Genomic DNA, 12,104 nt, shown 5'->3' with positions numbered 1-12,104 from the left:
TTAATCAAATTAAAGTGTTTGTGATTGCATTAAAAAACAAAGCTTCACAGTATATGATGTATTATGCCTTTAAATGAAATAGTCTGGACACATTCAAACGATTTCATCTTAAAACCTAATACAGAATAAAGTAAATATCTAAGAAGCATGAGAATCTAAAATTAAACCATAGTTATTAAGCAAAAGAGTTTATGAATCTGAGTTCTTCCAGGAGGCCTCTTTAGAGTCTGGTAACTAAATGAACAGTAAGCTATCTCTGCTTACAATTAATGAATTAGTTTTTCTATGGATAATGGTGTTTTACAGGAATGACTTTATTTTCAGGAGAATACGAACACTGAAGTGGAATCACCACATCAGTAGTTCTAGTGATAGAATGTCAACCAAAAAACTATCTTAATAGAATATGTATACTAATTTGCCTTCATAATCATTTCCCCAAATACCTACCTCTGTATTCTGCATTTATCATTGCACCAAATGAGAGCAGCCACGAGAGAATTTTTGAAACTCTTACATATATAAGAGGAGGTGGTTTCCAGAAGCTATCTCCAAGTTCAACTGGTAAAATACTCTTGCTCCTCTTCTATGAAATGTAAAGTCTCTGTACATTAACTTTCCTGTAGATCATTTCAGCCCACCATTTTCAATTGCAATCTAATGGATTTAAATAAGAATTATGATCTCTAATCAAAGAATGAACATTTTAGCTTGTCACTGTAGATATTCGGAGACTTTAGGGTATTAAAGGCATTTTTTTTTCCTGAATGTACTTTACATATATATATATATATATACAATTACCATCTATTGTTAAATAAAAACTATTTTGCACCAGTAGTTATTAATCCAAATAATTTGGATTTAAGTAATTTCTAATTGAAAGCCTATCTCATGAATTGTTTATAGTGACAGATAATAAACTATTAGTCATTTTAAAGCTTTAAAAGTAAGTTATCAGGATCCACTTCAATTTCCACATGATAATAAAGGATTATTATGTGCAGTAACCTATTTATGAAAAGGAAACAGTGTGCTTCTTTCAGACGCCATCAATTGCTTTAATAAGGAATTGAAAAGCTGGACTACTTTATATGCAGATCACCATTCCAGTTGCATAAGGATTTACAATAGACAAAATAAAACTATTTTTTTCTAAAGAAGGGCTGTTTGTTTAAATCACACAATAATATTTGCATCTAAAAATTATTTACAGGCTAATAAGGCTTCATAAATGCTATGTAGACTTGGTTAGTTAAAATCATTTTAATGCTAAGACCAAAACCAAAAGCTTGCTGAAGCTGACAAGGAAAAATTCAAGTAACCCTTGCCTAAAGAAGGCAGGAAAAAAAGGATGCCTACTTTCTTGGTTTAGGTACTTATTAATCAGGTTGGAGATGCAAAGAGTACATCATTTGATAGCACCCTGTTAACGCTTCCATAAGCTCAAGAAGAAAACGCTGCTTTCTCTGAAAATGTGAACGTTGAGAAGGATTCTGAGTCTAACCTTTAATCCTAAAAGAAACAGAAACTAACGTATACATTTGTCTCTGCTGCCTTGAATTTGCAAAGAACTTACTTGGGAAGTCTTAATCTCACCTTTGAAGTCTTCCTTCAAGGTATGTAATGGCTCATATGTCTTTATTAAATGAGGTGTGTGGCGGCCTCTACTGGTGTGTTTATAGAAAATGTTTCAATAGGCAGAAAAAATACTAATTTCAATTAAAAAGTTAGAAATACAGACTCTCATTTAAATATATAAAAATATCTAATGCAGAAAAAATATATTACAAGTTGTGTAATGTACTCTTAATTAGGAAAATAATCTAAAACACTGACCATGTTAGTGTAAAATAACGATTTACGGAAGGGCATTAATTGTTCAATTCACTCTGATATTGGGTTAAATATATTTTATTAATGAATTACTAATCCCAACTGAGGCATTTTATTACCTCTAGTCCACTGTTAAGTCCCCTTAGTTGACTTAAATTAAATCACTTAGAACAAACCCAAAGGAAAGGAAATATTTTACAGTTAAATCTATAAAGTCCTAGAACTAGAATCATTTGATGACAGGTCGGTTTCTATAACTCAAGCAAACTGTACGTTGACTTAATATAGCTGACATTTCAATCTATTTTACAGTGTTTTTAATTTTAAAAATACAACACATTAAAATATGTTCAATTTATCAAAGCTAAAAGCAACATTTAAGTAATGTACTTAAAGTGCAAAGGCACTTTAACACAAAGAAGTGATGCCTAGTGACTATGCTTGGTAACTGAAGACGGAAATACCATATATCATTATTTACAAAAGAATTTACAGTCTCAAAAGATCTTTGGAGATCTTCTACAAAATACACTAAATATCCATTTTCATTTGAAAAGTTTGCTTACTCTTTCTTCATTCACTATAATTCCTCTTCCCATTCCCACACTGGAAAAATAAAAGAAGAAAAAGGAAACAAAACCATAAACAAAATATATGAAAAAAATGCACTGTAGAAACATTCATGTTCAATGATGATTCCTAAGGAGAGAAGGAAAAAAAAGGTGGGGGAGGGAGGAGAGCAAGAGAGAAATAATTTAAAGGAAAACTTGAAAAAGCAGTATCATTGCTTCACCCCATCCCCCAAACATCTTCAAAGTCCCCCATTGAGGCTGGGAAAGGGAGAACACAAACACACACGAAAGCAAATGCAGTGCTTCCAACAGTTTGGAGCAGCATCCTTTGATGCCAGAGGGTTGTAAATGATTTCCCTTCACAGCTGACTGATTGCAGTTTGTTTTTCCAGAACTTCGAGGTAGTCTGGTTCTGATTGCGGCTTAGCTTGCAGTAAAGGGTGGTCTGGTTTTGACTGCCCCACAAAGCATTTCCTGGGAGTTCCATATAAAACGGTTTTATTGATTCTGTCTTGGTTTTGGCGTCGAGATTCATACGAAGGGGCGAACTGCCTTTTAGGTAAGGTACAAAAGTTATAGTGGACGAGTCCTGCACTGGGGAGTTCCTTGACGCGCTCAGCGATATTCTGATACAGCAGCTCGGGCTCTCTTGGGGTGGCTTGCTTTTCTAGCAACTCGGTGGCACTTATAGTGTAAGCAAGTGTGGCTGGCTCTTCTTTCTTCTCCTCCAGGTTGCTGTAACTGAATTCTTGCAGGTTTCGGTAATAGGCCACTGGGTCTCCTTCCTTCTGCATGTAGATGGGGTTTTGGCACATCTGACCCACAGGTGGGGGGATGTAGTTATAGACGTGGCCGTCTGCTTTATCGTGAGTCTCAGTGTTATAAGACCCATACTGTAACTGGAAGGAACTTACATCTAAGTTGTTGGCACTCCTGGGAACACTTGGCACTCCCTTTCGGCGTTTCAGGACAAAGACGAATAGGCCAGCCCCAAAGCAGACAGATAAGATAAAGACAACCAGCAATCCTAAAATTAAGACAGAAAGTGGAACTTCAGTGTGTAGTTCAGGATAGGAACTGGGAGACACACTAAGTGAGCGAGGTGTGTCTGTGTTGTGATTCATTGACAAAATGGTTCCATCTGACAAGTTTGGACCGTCTGGACAAATAGCCTCCCTGCCCAGAAACTTCAGGATCTCCCCAGCGTGCTTAGCGGGAGATTCACAGGTCACCTCATTGATGATGACAGGGGAGTTGGCATGCTCTGTCCAGTCCTTTAGTCCCATGATGTCACAGGTGCAGTCCCACGGGTTCTCTTGCAGATCTATCTGGATAAAAGCCGGAAGCTGATCCAGAACCCCTTTCACAGGCAGGTGAGAAAAGTGGTTGTTTCTCAGATTCAGCCTGGTGAGGGCCGTGCCCCCAAATATATTATCAGGTAAGGACCGCAGCAGGTTGTTATTCAGAAACAGTAGCTGTAGGTTAATCAAAGCATCAAAGGTCAGCGGCTTAATTTCCTTAATGACATTATACTCTAAATAGAGATACTGCAAGCTCTGCAGTCCATCAAACATAGCCGGATATAGCACTTCAAGGTAATTGCCATTCAGATAAAGTCTGCGTAAACTGGTCAGGTTTGTGAAGGCACCTTCCTGAATGACTGCAATCCTATTGTTTCCTAAATGCAATAGATCCAAAGAACTGTATTCTAAGAGGTCGTTCTTATAGACAGTTTGAAGATAGTTCCCTGTTAGGTAGAGTTTCTTTGGACTGGTAGGTTTAGGCTGCAGGTCGGAGATATTAGTGAACTTCCTTTCTTGGCAGTTGACATTTAGACCGTTGTCCGAACTCTGAGAGGTGCAGACACAGCTACTGGGGCAGGTGAGGGGCACCGGGGACTTGGTCTGGTACACCATGATGGGTCCAAAGCTCTGCCTGTCTTTCGACACTGTGACCCGGGGAGTTGGGCGATTTCTCATTTTGGGTGGCCGGCTCGCTTTTGCAGCCCTGGTTGGGTTGAGAGCCGGATTCATTGTAGGTGACAGCCTTTGGACATGTGTGTCAACGTGGCCGCCCCTCTGACCGGAGTCACCGGTACTTTTTCTGGGACAGAGGTCTTGCCTGGTCAGCTGGGTCACATCTTTCCCATGCAATCTGAAGGGAGTTTCACAGACAATCTCCCCCACAAAAACAGTTATGGTGTCCAGCCAAGCCTTGAGAGGAAGTAAGTCACAAGTGCAATTCCACGGGTTTTCCTCCAGCTGAATCTCCATGATGCCTCCGATATGCTCGAGGACGCCGGCAAAAGGCATCACTTTCAGCCGGTTCCCTCGCAGGTCTAAGTGGGTCAGCAGGACGAAGCGGAACACATTGCTGGGCAGAGACAGCAGAAGGTTGTCATTCAGGATGAGCACTTTGAGCTTGTTCAGTTTGCTGAAGGCCCCCGCCTCGATGGCACTGATGTAATTGTAGTCGGCCTGGAGGTACTCGAGGCTCTCGAGGCCCAGGAAGGTGTCCTCCCTCAGTACTTCGAGCTTGTTGTTGTTGAGGTGCAGCCTCTTGAGGGTTTTCAGGCCGCTGAACGCCCCGGTTCGGATCTCCTGCAGCCCGTTGTTACCCAGGTGGAGAGTAACCGCGTTGGAGTAATTGACGAACTCGTTGGGGTACAGTCTCGTCAGGAGGTTGCCATTGAGGAAAAGCTGATAGATTCGATACTGGGGGGGCTGGAGCAGGCTGACAGTTGTAAATCCTTTGTTTTCGCAGTTAATATTCAGTACGTTTTCCTTCTCTTCGCACAGGCAGCGGATCTTGCAAATGTCTTTGGCAGTTTTGCGACTCTCGGTCTGTAAGATCCCGGCCACGGTTAACACACTGAGGAACCAAACGCCGCTCAGCATCTTTAGGCACCGTCGGTGTCAGCTCAGGTACCTACAGGCAAACCTTGGGGAGGGGGGCAGGAGAGAGCGGGATGCGGGGGAGAAAGAAACACGGAAGCCCGATTAAAATGGCAAAGCGAGGGGGCGGAGTGGGACGGAGGAAGAATGCGGGGAGTGGACAGCACGGCAGAATGAAATCACTGCGTTTTTCAAAGCGCTTTCTGCTCTCCTCCCCTCCCCCGCAGCCCACCCACACACGCGTCCCGGAACACACGCTTGCACCTGATTTCCCGGCGGGTCGCAGCCAGCCGCGGAGTCATTAGTAACCGAGTTGTCCTACTAAATCCAGCCCATCTCCTCCTCCTCCTCCCCTGGGGTATCTTGAAGAGATCTCGGGCGGCTAGCCCGTCCTGGGCTCCCAGCAGAAATTGCTTTACTTTTTTTTTTTTTAACTGCGCAAAAAGGGGGTGGGAAAATCAGGGGACTGGCGGCGGGGGAAGGGAGAGGGTGGAAGAGCAAAGACAGCGCGCGGTGGGGGTTACTCACACATCAGGAGAAGACGGGACCCCTCTCCTCTGCAGTCCGCTGGTAGTTTAGCATCTTCGGAAAGAGAGGGAGAGCAAGGTAAAAGGAGACGCCGCTTACGGAAGGATGCCCTGCTTTCTGTCGGTGGATTAAATTTTGCTGGGGGGTGCGCACTGATTAGGAATCCGGCAGGCGGCAAGAGAAGAAGAGGAGGGTTGGAGCGGCGGGAAGCTGAGTCCACGGGGACCCGGGGGTTCGACTGAGCAGGGAGGTCGCGAAGCCTGCCGGCTGGGGCGGCGGGCGGCGGAGACGACCGAGACTGGGCGCGCACTTCCAATCCGGCGGCAGGGGCACCAGTGCGCCCGGCAGTTTGAATTTGAGAGGCTTTGCAGGTTCCGCGGGACCGGGCTGGGGTGACGTCACGGGGGGAGGGGGCAGGCTGGGGATCGAGGGCGCGCAGTGGGGGAGGGAGGGGCAGATGCTTCCCTTCCCTGCGAGTGGCTTTGCAAAGCTCAAATCCCGGCTGCGTCAGTTGCTTCTGAACTACTCCACCTCCAGCCCGGCGGGCGGCGAGTGGCTGGCGAGCTCCTGGAGAGGGGGTTCTCCAGGAGGGGCACCGCCGGGACTCCTCTGGCTCCTCCGAGTGGTTTCTTCCACCCGCCCCTCCCTCCTGGCTCTTCCAGCGGGCCAGTGTGTGTGTGTGTGTGTGTGTGTGCGCGCGCGGGGGTGTCTCATTCCAGATTCTCGAGCAGGGGTCCAGATCCTTCCGAGTAAGGGATGTGTGTGTGTAGTGTGTGTGTGTAGATGTGTCTCTTTGCTACAGGACTGGGGCCCGCCTGCCAAACTCCTAGCTCACATGCTCTTGGTGTGGAGAGTGGGGTGTGTGTGCACCGGTGTGTCTTTGTGGGAGGGCGAGGAGTTCTTTTGGGGGATTTATGCTTTACATACAGAGCTTTGTTTCAGTGCTGAGAGAATTACTTTCTGGGTGGTGACTGGCCAGATATTTGCCGGGAATCTGAAAGCCAGCTCAACGTTAGCTTATAGACTGAGATAAACAACAACAAAACCCTTCTCCCCCTGAGGTTTATACTTAGCCAGATAATGAGGTTTAAACGTGTGCTTTTTGCCTGAAGGAAGGAGAAGAGAAGTGGGTGTCAGACAGGCACTGCCAGGCTGAGCTTCAGCTGGGAGTAGGAGCCCAGGAAAGGGTGCTGAGCCCTCCAGGCTGCAGGGTCAGGGAACCAGGGAACAGAAGGCGGAGATGCAGGAAGACTGGCTCCTGAGAAAGAGGAGGAATGAAAGGAGTCCTGGCCTGAGACTCAGGAGACCTGGCTTCGGATCCAGCTCTGTTGCCAGGTGTCACTTGTTTCTGGATCTTCCCACCCCCATGGGCAAAAGGGGTGGACTTATAAGGGTCCTCCCAGCTCTGACATTTAATCGGATTCAGATAACCTTTCCCCGGGATTATTAATGGCCAGGTGTTGGGTTTTTGCCTTCGGTATCTCATTTCTCCTTAATTATCTTAAGGTCCCCTGGACCCAGGAGTCTCCCAGTTGGAGTCCATTTGCAAGATGGGAATGTCTGCTGGTGCCCGAAAGGGCCAGGCGCTGCCTCTGGTGGGCATGGGGGAGATGAGGCAGCAAAAGCAGGGGGTGAAAAGAGAATGGGAAGAGGAAATGACCAAGCGATGTGCCAGTCCCGCCAGACACTTTAGTTGGCTCTCCCCGCCTCTTGGTCCCGCCTGCCGCAGTCGACACAGGGTCCCATTGCTGCACCAAGTGTGGCAGAGGGGCAATCGCATAGGCAAGCTGAGCCTTCGGAGAACAGAAAGCGCCCTGCTTCTCCCCTCCTCCTTCCCTAGGAAGCTCAGGTCCTAGGATTGTTCCACCCATACAAGTTCTTTCCTCCCCAAGAAGGGCTCTCATGGTTTATAAACTGAGGCACTAAAGCAACCTGTGGCTCTGGCCTTCTCCTCCGCAATTTGTCACGGGCGTTCTTCTTTCCCCCTGCTTTTCCTTTGGAGAAGAGCCTTGGGCCAGACATCATGAGACCCTCCCCATCCAGTAATTCTTGCTTCACCTTGGGCAACAACCTTTCCTTCCGGGCCCTCGAATTTCCCTTCCCTGTGCCAAAGGGCAACGGGAGAGTGACTGTCCACAGAGGGGGAGGGGGCAGCCCTGCGATGGTCTCCCACCCTCCATGGCAATTGCATCATTAGATGCGAGTGGGGTGATGCAGTGGGAGCACAATTAAGCTTCCTTTCATAGCAAAGGGGCATTTGTTTCTACATATTTCCAAATATTAAATATACATAGTTCCTAGAGAGATATGGTTTATTCATTCAGTCGTTCATTTAACAAACATTTATTAATTAGGTTAATATTTCATTGAAGTAGACGCCAACATGAGAGCTAGACAAGACCTTTGAAATCAGATTCATTTTATAGATGAAGACATTCCTCAACCAGGGGAAGTGCTGACTTGCTTAAGTTCAAGAATCTATAAAATTAGAAACAGAACCCAGAAGTTCTGAGTCCCAGGCCAGCAGTTCTCAAAAAAACAACTCCTGCTTACTGTGAATTAGACAACTATCTACCTAAACTTCAATAGTGGTGGTGTTTTACTTAAATGTGTTTTTTTTCTAAAAATTGTATTTGAAAGTGAAATACCAAATATGTGTTTCAGTTCTCAAATATCGTAATTTCCTTTAAGACACTGATGACTCTGTCAATACTCCTTGAGGACAGAGCCTATTAGGAATTGGTGGGGGTAGATAGATGAGGGGGCGCTTGAAATTCTTGATACTACGGGGTGAGGGAAACGGAGCGGTGAGGGCTGGGGTAACGGCATTGGGGACCCCGCGGCGGGGCGGCAGCTCTCCCTTCCGCGGTTAGCTGCCGACACGGGTCGGTGGACCCTCCCACCACTCCTGCGTCTCCCGCTCGTCCCTGAGCTTCCGCAGCCGTTTCCCCAAACACAGTTATTGGGAACAAATCAGCCTCCACCCCGATAAAGCACTTTAAGGAAGTTTCCTCTGGCCCCGCGTCTCTGGAGGAGCGGCCGCGGCACCGCGCCGGGGAGAGCGGGTTCCTAAGGCGGCGGAACGGTGCCGGGTGAACACGGAGCCCGCGGGAGGCAGAGGCGGACGCTAAAATAAGGCAAACGCTCCCCGTCCTCGCGGGGGCGAGGGAGGTAGAAACGCGAACTCCGTCGCCTTGGTCTCACTCGCATCTTCTCGAGTGAAACCGGGCTCGGGTCTCCGGGGCCGCCAGCGGGCGCGGCGAGTGAGGGCGGGCGGGCAGTACCCCTGCGCCCCGGCTGCGAGGGGGTTAACGGAGCCCGGCCGGCCCGGGGAGGGGGCTTCCACCGCCCGCCCGCCGCCGCCTTCGGCCCCCGCTCCGGAGTCCCTGGCCCAGCCCTTCCCGAAGGGCTCTTCCGGGCGACCCAGGGGCCGGGCGAGTCCCCTGTGGCCGGGCCCCATGCACCGACCGCTCGCGCAGCTCTCCCTGCCCTCACCCCACACCGCCGCGACGGCCGCTCGCGCCGCCCTCTCCCCCGGGCCCGGGCGCCGCGTCCTCGTCGGGAGCGGTGGCCGCGGGGCCGCACGACGCCCGGAGCCGGACCACGCCCGCGCGACTGTCCCGAGGCCGGACAGCCGGAGCGGGGGCGGCGGTCAGGGGCGGCCGCCCGCGCGCGATCCCTGGCGGATCGCGCCGTCTGCCCACGCCCGTTCCCTCCGCCTGGGGCTGTGGCCGCGAAAGTCAGGGGCCAGCGCGGAGCCAGCTAGTCGGCCGCGTCGCCGCGGCGCCCCCGAGTACTCAGAACTTACCCGGCGAGCGCGCCGCCCGGAGCTTCCCCCAGAGGCGCCCGCGGCATCCGCGACCCGGGGAGGCGCGGGAGGCTGCGCGGCCTGGGCCCGGCGCGGCCCGGGAGCGAGGGCTCGGGGGCGAGCGCGGGCGGCGCCCCCAAGGGCAGGCAGATCCCCACTGGAGCGGCTCGCCGCCTGGCAGCGCTTCTGGCAGGAAGGAGGGAGGGATCCGGGAGGGAGGAGGAGAGGAGGGCGGGAGCGGGGAGGAGGAAAGAGAGGGGAGGGCGGGCCGGCGGCCCCTCGCCCGCGCTTATCAATCACCCCGCAGATCAAATGTCCCCGCGGCGCACCAGGGAGGGGGATGGACCGGCCCACAAAGGAGCCGCTGCTCCGTTTCTCTGACCAGCGCCGCGGAGCTCTGCTCAAGCCTCCCGGCCCCCCTCGCCTGGAACTCTGCCCAGTCCCTGCAGCTTCCACCGGGGGCTGCGGATCGGACGCGGTCAAGTGAAATAGGATGGCACTCGGTCAGGACTGTTTGCTAGGGTACACTCTGATCACAGGGTGGAAGTTACGGACAAGTGAAAGCAGCCAGCCCTCCGAGCCGGACACGGTCCGGGACGGCTGCCTTCCCTTAACTAGTCAGCGCCCGGTCCTCGCAGCTTGCGGGCAGATCTGTAAGGACCTCCTACGAGGACGGTAAACACGGTATTTCCATATAATGTAGAGCCGGGCGAGACCAGTGCAAACGCTTTCACCAGAGCCAGCCCTTCGCAGCATTCCAGTCCCTGTTTCCGTTTGATTCTTTTCATTCTTCATGACGTTGCCTGGATCTACTAGAGCGGACTTTGGGCCACCCTCTCTTCCCTTTTCTCCTTTCTTTGCACTCCTGTTAGTAGTCCAGGTGGTTGTGTTTCGATAACGGGAAGGCGCTCTGGGCAAGAGTCACTGTAGTTCTAGAGGGAGCTGCGGTTTTCGCCCAGAGCGTTGCGGTTCCCTCCAGACCCGCTTTCCCCAGGGCCTCTCCTCGCCTCTGCCAGGGTCTTAGGGAGAAAGTTGCAGTTGTGTAAAGACTGGAGCAGGGAGTTGATTTGATGGCACCGAGACATTTCCCCTTCAGTCGTGGGGGAGAGCAGCCTTAATTAAAGTCGTCACCGTCCCCTGTCCTTTTCATACCCCCTACGGAGTCTGTAAAACCCCAATTCTTGAGAATATCCACCACCAGCTGGGTGGCGGAGAATAGGAGGGGAGGGGAGGGGAGGGGTGCAAAATTAGAGCAAAAACTAGCTCTGGGGCTAATGAATCTGCGTTGGGATTTGTCTGTTTAGAGGTTATTTCCTATACGTTTAACCCACGTTCTCCTGGCACAGACCTCTACCTCATTCTTCTCCTTACCCTGGGGAATCTTTTGTGCTTCTTCTTTCTCTTCTAGGCTTTCTTTTCATAATGGAGACCATGCTGGGCCTTTTTAATAGAAAATTACTGATAATCTTATATTATGCACATATGCAGAGTTTACCTTAGTAATAGTCCAAAGAATTATCTCTTATAATCATATCTCTGAGGTTTTAAGGATCATTACTGTTCCTTTTACTTCAGTCCTGAGAAAGCCTTTTTGAGATTTCCCTACCACTCAGATAAGTAATTTCAGAATAACACGAGTCTCAGATATGCACATGGGCAGGCTATTTTACAGTTACATATTCAGAAACATTGCCTTTCTTTATTAATATCCTTATTTGTGTAAAACATCAAACGTGCTATTCGCTACAGACTATAGCAGCAGCCTGGGCACATCATAGTGTTACTGAGAACAGTTAATACTGTTTCTTCTGTGTTTACCTCATTTCTGACTGTGTCATCTTTTCGTGTAGTTATTTAATGGGGGCTATAAACAACCACAAAACACAGAGCTGAGGGGCTATTCAAAGGCAGAAATAATGAGACAGTCATGCTGAAAAAAAGGAGACAGTTTACTGAGAAGGGTGGTGTGTCCCTAGCCAAAGGGGACACAAACAAAAGCCATAACATATACAGATTAGATGAGGAACAGGCTATCAATGATACAGACCGACATTTTATTTTGATCCAGTAGAAACTTGCAAAATATGGCATGCATCCATTTTAAGTAGCCTTGTAAGCAAGTCTAACATGTTTATCAGCCTTCAGAAAAGCATTTAGCAGCCTGCCTTTCTGCACGGGACCACACTGATAGTAAGATTTTTTTAAAAAGAGCAGACTTTTCTTTTTGTCGGCATAACATTTTCAAGTAGGTGGGTAGCTGTTTCAAAGGGTGTCCTGAATGCACACACACACACACACACACACACACACACACACACACACAATGATGAGCAATACAGAACTTTCTGTGAGGGTTGTTGCATAGATAATTACAGAAGAGAGCTTGAAGCATGTGAAAGTTTTAAATGTACCAATTTATTTGAAAGCTGCTTTATACTGACTTTTCGAAAAGTTTCTGTGTTAGGG

The 12,104-nt window shown here is 49.0% G+C and overlaps 1 protein-coding gene across 1 annotated transcript; it reads right to left on the bottom strand.

The window, feature by feature from the left end:
• Positions 1-2,298: 2,298 nt before the first annotated feature.
• Positions 2,299-5,305, bottom strand: SLITRK2 (SLIT and NTRK like family member 2; the record flags this gene model as incomplete). The annotated part of the gene is made up of 1 exon (XM_082681392.1): positions 2,299-5,305. The coding sequence occupies one exon, from the start codon at positions 5,303-5,305 to the stop codon at positions 2,768-2,770; it is 2,538 nt and encodes an 845-aa protein (XP_082537518.1). The 3' UTR covers positions 2,299-2,767.
• Between the last annotated feature and the right edge of the window lie 6,799 nt (positions 5,306-12,104).

Source organism: Grampus griseus (assembly GCF_964374135.1).
Source record: "Grampus griseus genome assembly, chromosome: X".
Taxonomy (NCBI): domain Eukaryota; kingdom Metazoa; phylum Chordata; class Mammalia; order Artiodactyla; family Delphinidae; genus Grampus; species Grampus griseus.
This window is presented reverse-complemented; position numbering and strand designations above follow the sequence as displayed.